This window comes from Globicephala melas, chromosome 2, assembly GCF_963455315.2.
Source record: "Globicephala melas chromosome 2, mGloMel1.2, whole genome shotgun sequence".
NCBI lineage: Eukaryota > Metazoa > Chordata > Mammalia > Artiodactyla > Delphinidae > Globicephala > Globicephala melas.
The window spans coordinates 59,047,343-59,060,397 of record NC_083315.2 but is presented as its reverse complement, the minus strand read 5'-3'; the positions used below and the strand labels follow the sequence as shown (position 1 = coordinate 59,060,397).

The following is a 13,055-nucleotide window of genomic DNA, read 5'->3' as shown; positions in this document are numbered from 1 at the left end:
ACCTCCTGGCTGGGCACAGAGGAGAGAGGAGGTGACGCAGACCTGCTTGTTTTGTGGCAGCTGAATCCCAGCCACCAGTGAGTCAGGTGTGTCGCTGCTAGGAGGGCCAGCCAGCATGTCAAAAGCAGGCTGTTATTTTGTGAAAATGATTTCAGACTGTAGGCTTTCTCGAGATCTCATGCTTTCCTAAATATGCAGATGTCTCAAGTCAATGTCAGGTATCCTAGCTAGACTCAGGAGAACGACGATCTTTGGACCAGCTTACAGCCTTTCCTGGTCTACGGCACTGCTAAGAACGCTGTGCAAAACTGACACAAAGGAGAAACAGAGAGTAGGAGGAAGAAAGGAGAGAAAGTATTTGGCAGAAGGCAGACACAAACTTCCAGAACCGGCTTGGATGTCCTGCCACAGACAGTGCATTCCAGCTTGGACTTAGCAGGCAGGGAGTCTGAAAGAAGTCAGAGGAATGGCAGGTGAGAGAAGGAAAACAGGAAAATAGAGAAGAGCAGGTGAGCTGGCTAGGTTTACAGAGATAGATAATGATGGGCTCTTATTCTAAAAGCCTGCCAAGTGGTGATACATGGGCTTCGGTACATGGAAATTTGATGTGTGTTCATATCAGAATTTTCAAAAAGGTTTTTTTTTGTTGTTTTTTTTCCTTTGGGTTAAGAAAGAAATCAGGGGAGGAGATGCTGAGAAGACAGGATGAGGCAGCAACATGACGGGGGTTTCTGGCTTGCACCCTGGCCTGTGAGCATATTGTGAGGGGGCCACACTTCCACCCGCCTTCGGTGGTGTGGTGCCTAGACAATGGGCTCAGGAGCCCTACTTTGGCTCCAAAGATCTCAGCTGCAACCATCAGCCTCGTGCTCCAGAGCATCCAAACACAACACAACAAAACCAAACCCTGAGGTGAGAAACAGAAACCCTTCTTCCCTTTTGGTGTTTAAAAAAAAAAAAAAAAAAAAATCACTTACTAATTAAGCAGGGAGAAGGAAGGGAAGCCTGTCCTTTTGACACAGACTCTGCAGTTATGATTACAGAAGGAAGACAAAGGACATGAGAATTCCCCCGTGTCCTTCTCCATCAGCTGGAGGCTATTCTGAATGGCATTTCCACCCATCCGTATCCATGAATCGGTACACCTCAAGCAGACAGGGATTCTCTCTGTTTTCACTTATGATAAACTTTAGGATTTTTTTCAATACCAAATGAGAAACGACTTTTCTCGTTCTGTCCTGTTTACCAATGACCTTTTCCTCAGCAAAAATATTCCACAAGTCACTGCCAACAGATGGGAACAGAAGAGCCTTGCTGGGGCTGGGACGCAGGGTATGTGCACGAGCAATGCTCAGAAAACAGCAGGCAGTACCAAGGAGGAAGGAAAGAGCATTCTCCTTCAGGGCAGCAACCACAAAGCCTCCACGAGGGCTGGCACCCTGAGCGCTGTGTGGGATACGAAACACAGCCTCACTCCACAGGACACTGTCAACAAGAAGCTCCTTTCTTTGGAGTCACAGCAGGACAATGATGGGAGAAGACTGGGCCTGTCCAATGAGAGAAACTCTCCTTCAGAACCCTGCTGAGCAACAAAGCCAAGAGGTCAGAAAATGGAGATGTCTAGCTTGGTGGGGGTGAAGGAAATAAAAAAATAACCCCCAAAAGCATTAAGAAAAAGTGACAGCTAGGTAGGAAAACCACTGATAAAACCACAGAGCCACTGATGAAAGAGTCCAATCTGAATGAAGCAGAACAATAAGAAGGCTTCCTTTCTGCTGCAGAAGATGCCAGTCTCAGGGGCACCTGGTCAGCAGAATATATGCAGACCCACTTCAACAGAAATAGAAATGATAGGAAACTGAAGACTCGGGAGAGTGGCTGTACACGGTCAAAGCTTCACAAAGACGATTCCATAGGAAGTTCACATACATGTTCCTTTTGTTGCTCCCTCATATGGCTTCCTGGGGTGAAGGCATTTAACTCAACTGACAGTTCCTTCACAAGCAGAGTAATCTGTACCTCCCTCTCTGCCTCCACTCAATTCAAATTTCCATGGATGGCTTCTCATTCCAAACAAGTAAAACCACTTACAGAACATCTTGGAGCTCTAAGACCTGTAAAATTGGGAGAAAAAAAAAAAGGATACCAAAACGTAAGCACAGATCAGAAAGGGTTAGGGCTATGGGTTAAAATAATGCCTTGCTCTATTTTCAAAAGGGTTAAGGTACGTGGAACCTAGAAGAATGGTATAGATGTTCTTATTTACAAAGCAGAAATAGAGACACAGACGTAGAGAACAAACATATGGATACCAAGGGGGAGTGGGGTGTGGGAGGAACTGGGAGATTGGGATCGACATATATACACTCTTGATACTATGTATAAAGTAGATGACTAATGAGAACCGACTGTAGAGCACAGGGAGCTCTACTCAGTGCTCTGTGGTGACCTAAATGGGAAGGAAATCCAAAAAAGAGGGTATATGTGTATACTATGGCTGATTCACTTTGCTGTACAGCAGAAACTAACACAACATTGTAAAGCAACTGTACTCCAGTTAAAATTAATAAAAAAATAAAATTAAATTAAATGGAAAAAAGAAAAACTTCATGGAGTTGTGGCAAGGAGTCAATGAGCCAGCACACGTAAAGTACTTAGGATGTGCCGGCATGTGTAAATGCTCACAGTGTTGTTTATTATTATTATTATGCAGAATAAACACCCAGTGCTACGTGGCCAAAAAAAAAAAAAAAAAAAAAGGGTTACGGTGAGTAGCAGGGTGTATGTAAACTAAAGAGCTCATAAAGCTGCAAGCAACCAACCTCACTGAGGCATTTTAGACAACATTTCAATGAAAAATGTGGCCCTGCTCCAGCTCAGCCACAATGGGGAGGTTGGAAAATTGCCAGCCGAACACAGAAAAGCAAGTATCAGGGACAAATCTGATGATGAAAAATTAGTACTTTACTTTAGTCCTGGTCAATCAAAACCAATTTTCTTCAAGTATAAATCTAAGGCCCTCTGCATGGATAGGGATGTACTGTGTGCATAAGATGAATACATTTTTACACTGATAAAAAGGCAATCACATATATACATATTTTTCCAATCCTCAAACAGGCAAATATTTATCACTTGGTTCAACTGAAATCAAGCAACATATGGCTTTTGATAGTTTATATACAGTAGTCATCTGTCAATATGAAATCACCCCCATGACTTCCTCCCAGCTCCACTTTTTCTAAGTACAAGTCAGCCACAAAGAAAGATGACAGCTGGGGTAATTCTTCCATTGTATAACTATAAAAATAATTATAAAATGGCTGACCAAAATTTTATAACATTATAATTGCTGGATTGTAATTTTTTCCTAATTACCTCCCATTTATCTTAATGCTCTCATTCTAAGATTTTTTTTAGTGCTTTCCCCTTACACCCATCCCTACCTCCTTGTATCAACGTTTTAGAAACCCCACTGAGTTTAGATACATGTGTTCTAGTTCTGGATTCTGCACCCACATACTCAAGTATTTTCAGGCAAGAGATTCTGCCTCTTTGGGACTCAGTTTCTTCGTATGTAAAATAATGGGATTTCTAAACACCCCTTCCAGCTCTAATATGCTCCTCTAAAGCTGTAGACCATTAGCTTCCTTTCACTCACTGGGTCCTGACAATGGAAGAAACCTTTGCCAAGCTCATGTCAGAGTAATTAATTGCACCATGAATGCTGGGGACATCAGGCCTAGCTGTCTGTACATATTTGTATAATGAGGGCAAGCTAGTGTTAATCACAGTCTTTATAATTGTTTCATTTGACAGTTTCAGAGGGTACGGAGAACTATCCATTCTTAGTTATGTTTATATGGCTAGATTGTAAGAATCTGCGGTAATAAAATGGTTCACATTTTCAGGTACTGTTTCTTTCAAGGGCAAAATATTTGTAGGTTAAAATCAAGAATAATCATCACATTCTAGGTTTTCAAAGACACCTCGGAAAGCAGATACTACAGTTTATATCCTTAAGATAGATAAAGCTTTAGGAGAGTCTTACTGGCCAAATGCTCAAAATGGAAAACCATTTTTGGCTCAGAACTTGCAATAACTGTCCTATACCTATGTGAGGAGACACCACGTTATCAATTACTGTGTTCTTTCACAATCCTCCACAGTTTCTCCCAGCTCTCTCTTTTCAAGCCTACAAGAGTGTTAATTGAAAACACTGTGTGAAAATGAGAAAGATGACGAGCTCCTAAAAATCCCAAGCCTAGATTTACAAGCTGTTCCCTTCACATGCAGCAGCAGTAATGCCATTTCTTTATTCTGCAGGGAGTCCAGCCATCTCTTAGAAGTATGGTCTGTTCCATCTGGCTACTCACTAGAGGGACAGTAATCCTTTCCCCATCAGAGCACGGCTGAGGCTAAAGTATAATAAATTGCCTTATACAGTTACTATTTGAGGGCTTGGACAAGAAGGATAAAGACTACTGCTTTTGTCTATGCTGCCAGATGTGGCCTCACTGGATAAAGAATCATGGGTTTTATTTATTCTTGCACATGTTGCTCAAGGTCCAGACCATGTTAGAATGTTAGTATGTATATGAGTGTGCTCATGTACCTGCAAGACAAATAAATAAGGATCCAAGCCCATGACCAGCCATTCTAAGGAGCATATCCTGCTATCCACTCTTGTTTTAGTATTCATATATGGCCACTCATTGTATGGTCCAACCCCAAGATTTCCACACAGTTTATATGTCTGCAGGTATGGAACAATTTAACTGACAGACCAAAGGGCTGTCAATTTTGTGGAATGACATACTAAAGGGTACCCTATCTCTACAGGAATTTGAGTGATGATACCTGATGACTGACCATTAGTACCACAAAGTTTATATAAGCAGATCCCCTTGGGAAATGTACTTTTTTCTCTTCTAAAAGGATGCAACACATACTACTAGTCATTTGTTGAATATGTTTTTAAAAAGCTTATTTTCTCTTTTCTCTCTTTGTACTGTACTTATTGAGAGTTCATTTATTTTTTAATATATTTAATCAAGGCATTAACTGTTTCACTGTAAGGTTAGTCCACATTAACATTTAACATACTACAGTTACTCTGATATTGAGTGATAAATGAAAAGCTTCTTACTTATAGAGTCTTGTACACATACAATGTCTCACTGACTATTGTAAATTATCATTAACTTTACAGGGGAAAGGAAGCTTAGCAATTAAGTTATATTTATTTTGTTCTATGTGTTGTTTGGAGGGTTGTTTTCTCTAAATTTCTCACTCACCCTTCGAAGCTCTTTGGGAAACTAATACCTGAGAATACAGCTCATAAGTGACAAAGCTAGAACTGAGGTCCAACCACAAAAATCATGCTCTTTCCATTAAGCCATGTGGAGGCATGCATGAAGAAAAACTATCTTGATTCAGTTTTCCAACACTACATTTAGCAACCATGCAACAGGAATCTTAATCAAGTCTCCAACTCACTTATTCAATGTAATTCCAGGGTTTTACTAGTATTGATAAAGTCTAATGCCATCTTATTTTTGATGACACGCTGGCACGTACGAATCATGTCAGTGAGCACTCACCATTCCCTAACGATCAAGCCTGTTCACAACTTCTCGAACTGTAGCTATGAAGTTTTCATTGTCTTGGGGATTAGCTAAAATAATACTGTGCAGTCTGTTCATATAGGAGTCGATAGTGTCCACTGTAGGTGTCTCTCCACTTCCTGAAGTGAGATAAGAAGAGAAAGTAAGAAAATCCTCCCATTCAGTTCAACCATAACACAGATCAGTGATTCCACAGCAAAAGAAACTTGACTCTAATGTGGTCTGCTCCATAGAGAAGATTTTATTTTCAGAGGAGAGACTTTTAGACCTCAAAGAAATGAAATTAATCCACATACTCTAAATAAACAGATGGGCTATATAATTGCTGTGCAGTATATAGGTGTAGTTGCATAGCACAAAAGGTTAAAGACTCTCCCAGCTCTGCTGTAACTATTTTCAAAATGAAAGAGTATATAAGAAATACTATGGGTTTCCCTGGTGGCGCAGTGGTTGAGAGTCCGCCTGCTGATGCGGGGGACACGGGTTTGTGCCCCGGTCCGGGAGGATCCCACGTGCCGTGGAGCGGCTGGGCCCGTGCGCCATGGCCGCTGGGCCTGCGCGTCCGGAGCCTGTGCTCCGCGGCGGGAGAGGCCGCAGCGGTGAGAGGCCCGCGTACCGCAAAAAAAAAAGAAAAAAAGAAATACTAGTATTTATTTTCCTTTTCTTTCCCATTAAGACAATATTACAAAGCAAGAAAATATACATCAGAAAAATGCTCTGGGGGGGATGGGTGAGTTGGGGGAGGGGATCAAGAAATAAAAACTTCTAGTTATAAATTAAGTCATGGGGATGTAATGTACAGCATGGTGACTGTAGTCAATAATATTGTACTACATGTTTGACAGTTGCCAAGAAAGTATATCTTAAAAGTTCTCATCACAAGAAAAAATTTTTTTGGTAACTCTGTATGGTGATGCATGGTACTAGATTGTGGTGATCATTTCACAGTGTATACAGATAGTGAATCATTACGTTGTACACCTGAAACGAACACAATGTTATATGTCAATTACACCACAATTTAGAAAACAAAAAAAGAAAAGTGCTCCACTCAGGACTTTAATATTACACAGTTTCCACTGTTCAGAATATCAAATTAACCTTAATAGAAAGTAGACTGTATGAAAATACAACTGAAGAAAAATTTAACTGAGCAGAGAGCCTGAAATTCTGGATGATTTTAACCAATACTGAGATTCTATTACATGGCCCACAGAAACCTCCGAGGAAAAGACCCCTGAGTTTACTGATTTTCCTCTGGAGGTGAGACTTCAGCCTCACCACACCAGTACCAACATGAACAGCACCTCCCCCCACCCCTGCCACTTTACAGGGCTCAGCTAGGGATGACATTACCAGGCAAGGGCATGCTGGCGAAGCTGCTTGTCAACACCTGCCGCAGGGTCTCCAGGTGCTGCTGTAAGACGGTGTTGCGGCTCCGCTCCTGGATCACGTCCACCTCCAGCTTCTCCACCGCTGTGCGCATGCTCTCCACGTGCTTTTGCAGGGCTGCGTTCCTTTCCTCAAACTCCATGTTGGATTTTCGAAGCTGACGGAGCTCTGCCTCCCGAGCTGAGGACAAAACCCCGACAAAACACAGGTAATACCAGCCTCTCTGAGGAGTCCCGATGACTCTTACAGGAAGTCCTGCTTAGTTGTCTCTAATTAGCTACCCCTCCTCATGTCCCTATTCTCATTATGGCCTTCCAGATAGCAATTTCAGCAGTAAAACGCCTGGCTCCCCAGAGTTATTTTAATTCTTAAAGCTGGTCATATTCTATACTTAAGATTGTAAGGAACAGCTGTAATTCCCAGTATTTGTTTGTTTGTTTGATTTTTTAAAGCTGTGCAATGATAAGCCTGAGGGGTTCCACAGGGGGATCCTGGGAGACTGGGCAAGCACAGCTGTGGGTCCACATCTTTACTGCAGTGGGGTCAGCTTTACTCATATTTATTTTATATTTTGGACATCCATGTAAGCTTTCATTTGTACAAAGGGTTCTAGGCTAAGAGCCTGAAAGCAATTGAATTAGTGATGTATATTTATTTCCTCTGATCCAGAGACTAAAGCAGCTTTGACAACACTGGCTCAGCTGTCCTCCACGGGTGTCTGAGTAGCTGCTTTTAATACAGAGTGAAATGGAAGCAGTTTTCTTCTTCCAGACCAGTCCCAGGGTCTGGAGTATCACTACCGTTGCTTTTCAGCAATGAATTCCTCCCGACAACTAAATCCCCTGTCATAGACCTGAGTAACACAAAACGATCATTTGGTAATCACCTTTGCTGTGGTTCAGGAATTCCTCTGTAAATATAGGGATGTCAAAAACAGACCGTTCCTTTACCTCTGCTTCTTTCTGTGAATCAAGAGTAACAAAATAGTTAATTCTTAAACAGAAGCTAAGTTAAACAGTAGTGCCTAAAGGCACAATGGTCATGTTTTCCTTAAAGAAATAGTAGGATGAGCAGGAATCAGTCTAGGTGGGGCTGTGAGGAAAATGTATTCACCTTTTCTTTGGAACCAAACTTTCATAGAGCTCAAGGAGGTCAAATATTCAGATCTCTCAGGTGACAACTGCTGTGCAATGAGAAACCTTAAAACAAACCTACATAAACTTCCCTAATGGAGATTTTGGAAACCATTTCTTAGCTCTGTGCTTTGAATAGTCAACAGTATACAGTGGAGAAAGTGGTTGAGGTAGGAATATAGAAAGAGAATTTCTAGGTTTTTTTCTGTTGGTTATATACATAAAGTGCTTTTTATACATTAAGTGCTTTATATACATAAAGCACTTTATATACATGTATATACATTTATATACATTTATGTATATACACTTTATATACATAAAGTGTTCTCTGAGATAGGATTATGCAATCTAAATTTGCAGAGTGGACAATAAGAATTTTAAGCAGAGATCTGCCAGCCATGAGTAATAATAATGGTATTCCACTGGGATTTCTACTTTTACTTCTACTTATTTACAAGGGCAGCCTATAGTTGGGGATCTTTTAGACTTTCTTCAGACACAGGAAAAACAAACAAACAAAACCAAAAATCCAGAAATAACTGGGCTCTAAGTATGAAAATCCCAAGGATTATGTGAGATAGAAAAGAATAATAAACCTAAAATGAATTCACCAATAAGCCATTAAAAATAAAAGTCTCACAAAACCACTGCAAAATATATTCCACAATGATCCTTGTGAATAAAGTCAATATTTCAAAATGCTTTGTCTGCAGTTTCTACAATGAATTTGAAGTTGAAAGCATTAAGAACATAAATTATAAGTGTCTTGGCAGTATTTAAAATCTTGCATAATATAAGATGGTAAAGAGAACAGTGGGAAATGAGTACTGAAGAAATTGATAGTGAAATCTGAAGATTCCAAAACCTTTATAACATAAAGAACAGTTTAAAAAATCTAGAAATCATTCCTATAGAAACACATTTAATGCCAGAGATAGAATGTATTTTTCCTACTTTTGCCACCACTAGTCTTTTATCTTTGAACACAAATATGATTTGGGGCCCAGTAGAAAGGTTAAACACTTAACAGCCTATGAGGGAATTCTGACAGCCAAGATCCTGTTTTCATACTGGTGTCTGCCTCCTTAGGGGTCAGGGCTGTGCTGTGTAAGCTGCCTGCCAATGGCATCTGATCAAGAGAGACGTCTAAGATGGAAGTCTGAAAAACAATGTATTTACCTGAAGATACTTTCACAGCACTTAATTTTTACCCTATCTTTTACCTCTTAAAGAAAGTAAGTGAAGTTTTTCAGAACAATTTAAAAACAAACAACAAGATTACCACTGAAAGCCCCAGTTTCAACATGCAAAGCTCTACCTCTAGCCAGCTCTTGGTGGATTTCAAAGAGAACTAATGTATGGACAAGAAAGGCTGGTTCCAGAAGGCATCTTAGGCATATTTCTCAGTGACTTTCTCTCTACTCTGCTGGCTTACCATATTCTTTAACTCTGTTACTATACAAGACATAACAGATATAAGCATAAGTCCATAAATGACTTAGGATAAGGCCTTATGATTTTATCATCCCATCTTGTTCAGTCTCTTAGTTAACTGCACAGGCTTATATGAGATCAGTTTACCTAGCCATAGGTCTGAATATCTGCCAGTCAGATGGGTAGGTGGGGATGCTTGGCTTCCATTACCATGGTACCGAGAGCCCTCTCCAAGGCCTAGATTCTGCTCAGATGGGTAATTCTGCTCTTTTCCCTGCCAAAGCAGTCCAAACCAAACCAGGCTAACTACATAAGGGCAGAGGACAGCACCACATAGGTGCATTAACACACTGCCTTTTGGTATAGATTCTTAGAGTGCAAAGAAAGAAACACCAAAGCAATTAAATGAAACTGTTCAGTCTCTGAGAGGCAACAGAGAATTCTACTTAACTGAAGAGTGGTCATAAAACCCATCAGCACTCTTCCATTACTGAGTACATTACTTGGCATTGGAGAGGATCCTCTTGGGGGCTCAGATATACTTAAGCTGCTCCAAGGGTCACTCAAGGGATTAAAATCATAAGGATTTCATTACCTCTTCATTGAAAGGGTCTAATTTGTTCAGGCTGAGTGTCATTTTGTCATTTCCCATAAATTAAAGGAGAAACAAAATTATTGTTTCTATCTTAGTCCTCACATGAGATTTAGACACTTTCTTGAGAGTAACACTAGCTGACTCCTGGGTCTAGCAGGCTGGCTCTTGATTTGAGAGGAGCAAGAATACTCTTCACTTTGGTTTTCATTCTATATATTGAGTGGAGGGTAAGAGAACAGAGGCCTTTTGAACTGAAACTATTTTGCTGTGATCTAGGCTCAGGGCCAGAAATTCATAGAGAGTGATATGCTTCTCTCAAGTGCCCTTTACCTTAAGGAATGCTCTTAATATTGTGTACCAGGCTTAAGTGCCCCACTGCTATGCAGAATGGCTTGAATGGCTTTCAGGTCAGCATTTCTTTGGCTCTAATATGCTCTCCAGTAACTGCCTTGGCAACAATGTCTTAGGAATCTAAGTTCCATTAGGGAATACAATAGGTTTCTTTACTACATACACACAAATCAAATTGTTTCTGTCTCAAGTGGCAACAAATTTTGCTGACATCACAGGCAACCTGGCCCATTTTAACTTGCAACGCTGTTTATTCCATATAACGTGGCAGGTGCTGCCAGGACTGCTAAATAAGATGGGGCTACAGAGGCCTGGCTTTCAGTCACAATTCTGCCTCTAATTAATTCAATAAGTGACTCTGGTAAGTTCCTTCCTGTCTCAGGCAAGTCATTTTCCTCACCGGCAAAATGAGGGGGTCAGTCGAGAGGATTTCTGAGGTCTTAGTAGTTTTGAAGTGAGCCCGAAGGCTATTTTATGGCATTTGCCATTTTATTCCTAATAGGATAAGTAAAGGGAAATAAGCATGTTTTTAGAAACTGTGATGTTTTAGGCACTTTGCAAGGTACTTGCTCTTTTATTAACTTCCTCATAACTCTGCTCAAGCCATTTTACATATATATATATATGAATATAAATATATCTGAAGTGCCCCACAAAACCTGGGTCATCTTTAAGGTCTGATTCAGTTCCTCCTTTCCATGGGGGCTTCTGTGGCTCCTTTTGTTTTCCACTTGTAGTGTTTTCTTATTTTTCTTAACTCTTATTACACTCTAAGAGGTTATGTGTAAATATGTTTAACAATTGTCAAAGAGGTTTTTTTTCAATTGCAACTCTTTTGAAATAACCTAGTTTAGTAAGATATTATTCAATAAAAACTGATAAAGTGGGGGGCACTAATTGGGTCAACAACCTTACTAAGAGAGCTTTATCCGGAGGTGGGCATACAACAGATTTATAGACCCTACTGTACACACATTTGAGAAATTACTGCTGGCTCTCCACCTACTCCCTCCTTTTCTGTGTTTCACATGAGTCTAATCCTGAAACAGGGGAATCACACAGAGACTTATTCCTTTTCATATATCATGGAAATTCATATCATACTAAATAATGTATTTAAAAAAACCTTCATTTCTCAAATCAGTAGCAGCAGCTTCTATGACTAAGTCTACTAAATCTTTTCTGATGGCAACTGTTAACTTTATGAGAAGCAAAAATGCCACATATGGTTCGGGCAGTAAAATCCATAGTGATGAAAGGAGTCAGTCATTGACTAGAAAATGTGAGCTCTAATATTTTAGATTACTGTTCATACTCTCTTTTGTAACCATTAAGGACAGAGAAGCTATAAAGGATGCTTAATAGGGAAAAAAGGAAGTTTGGTAATTTAATGATATTGGTGGGTTGGGCACACAAAGGAAGGAGAAGTAAGTAATTATATAAGTATTTGGCAATATGGAAAGCTTGCAACACTATTCAATTATGATTTAAAATATATAGTGTACATACAGTTTCTCAAGCAAAAAAAAAAAGATTTCATCCTAATTGAAACACAGAGATGTCATATATAACTACATTTATATAGGATTTATATGAATAATAAAATGCTAATATTTACTATGCTTCTCACTTTCTAATTCATGGATGATAATAAATCTATTTGACTTGTGAATCTAAAAGTATTCTCTATGTTTTGAAGGTCACCAATATCAAATTAGGTATGAGAACTACAACTCCAAGATAAATACATTATTATTTTGAAGAAATGATTTCCTTGATTTAGTAAAAAACCCAATACATGCAAAAGAGTATATCAGAAAATTCTTTTTGTGTAAATATCCACTGTTATTTCAACAAATGGGTTTTGTATAGAAACAAGTAAGTATTTATGGAAGAACTCTTCCATGCAAGGGCATCATGCTAGATGGGATGGGTGGAACTAGACCATGCATGCCTTCAAAGAGATTATAATCCAAGCGTGTCAATAACAGAAGCACTTGAGTAACTTTGGCACCTTAGCCAGATCAGCTAAGTGCGTAAGAGTAATATAGAGAGCTGTGAGGTTTAAAAGAAGTTGGAGGAAACAGGACAAGCTTGAAGGAGGAAATAGAACTTGAAATAGGGTTTGATGGATGACTAGAATTTAGAGGCAAAATTGGATGACGGGAGAGGGTAACAGAAAAAATGAGTGAGGGAAAGAAAGTATTCTCGTGAAAGGAAGAATATGAGCACAGGCATGAGGCAGAAAAGGATGGGGCACCTGGAGGACAGTGAGTATTAAAGGTTTTTTTTTTTTTTTTTTGCTATACGCGGGCCTCTCACTGCTGTGGCCTCTCCCGTTGCGGAGCACAGGCTCCGGACGCGCAGGCTCAGCGGCCATGGCTCACAGGCCCAGCCGCTCCGCGGCATGTGGGATCTTCCCGGACCGGGGCACGAACCCGTGTGCCCTGCATCGGCAGGCGGACTCTCAACCACTGCGCCACCAGGGAAGTCCAGTATTAAAGGTTTTTAAGTACATAA

At 40.1% G+C, this 13,055-nt stretch overlaps 1 protein-coding gene across 2 annotated transcripts in view; it reads right to left on the bottom strand.

The window, feature by feature from the left end:
* Positions 1-945: 945 nt before the first annotated feature.
* The window catches only part of HMG20A (high mobility group 20A), a 68,213-nt gene continuing 56,103 nt past the window's right edge, over positions 946-13,055 (bottom strand). For both annotated transcript variants that reach the window (XM_030874910.2, XM_030874909.2), the window contains 4 exons: positions 7,906-7,981; positions 6,984-7,199; positions 5,604-5,746; positions 946-2,114 (listed from right to left, as the gene is read on the bottom strand). In XM_030874910.2, coding sequence (XP_030730770.1) covers positions 5,610-5,746; positions 6,984-7,199; positions 7,906-7,981 — 429 coding nt within the window. In that variant the 3' untranslated portion in view covers positions 946-2,114; positions 5,604-5,609. The remainder of the gene's footprint in view (positions 2,115-5,603; positions 5,747-6,983; positions 7,200-7,905; positions 7,982-13,055) is intronic.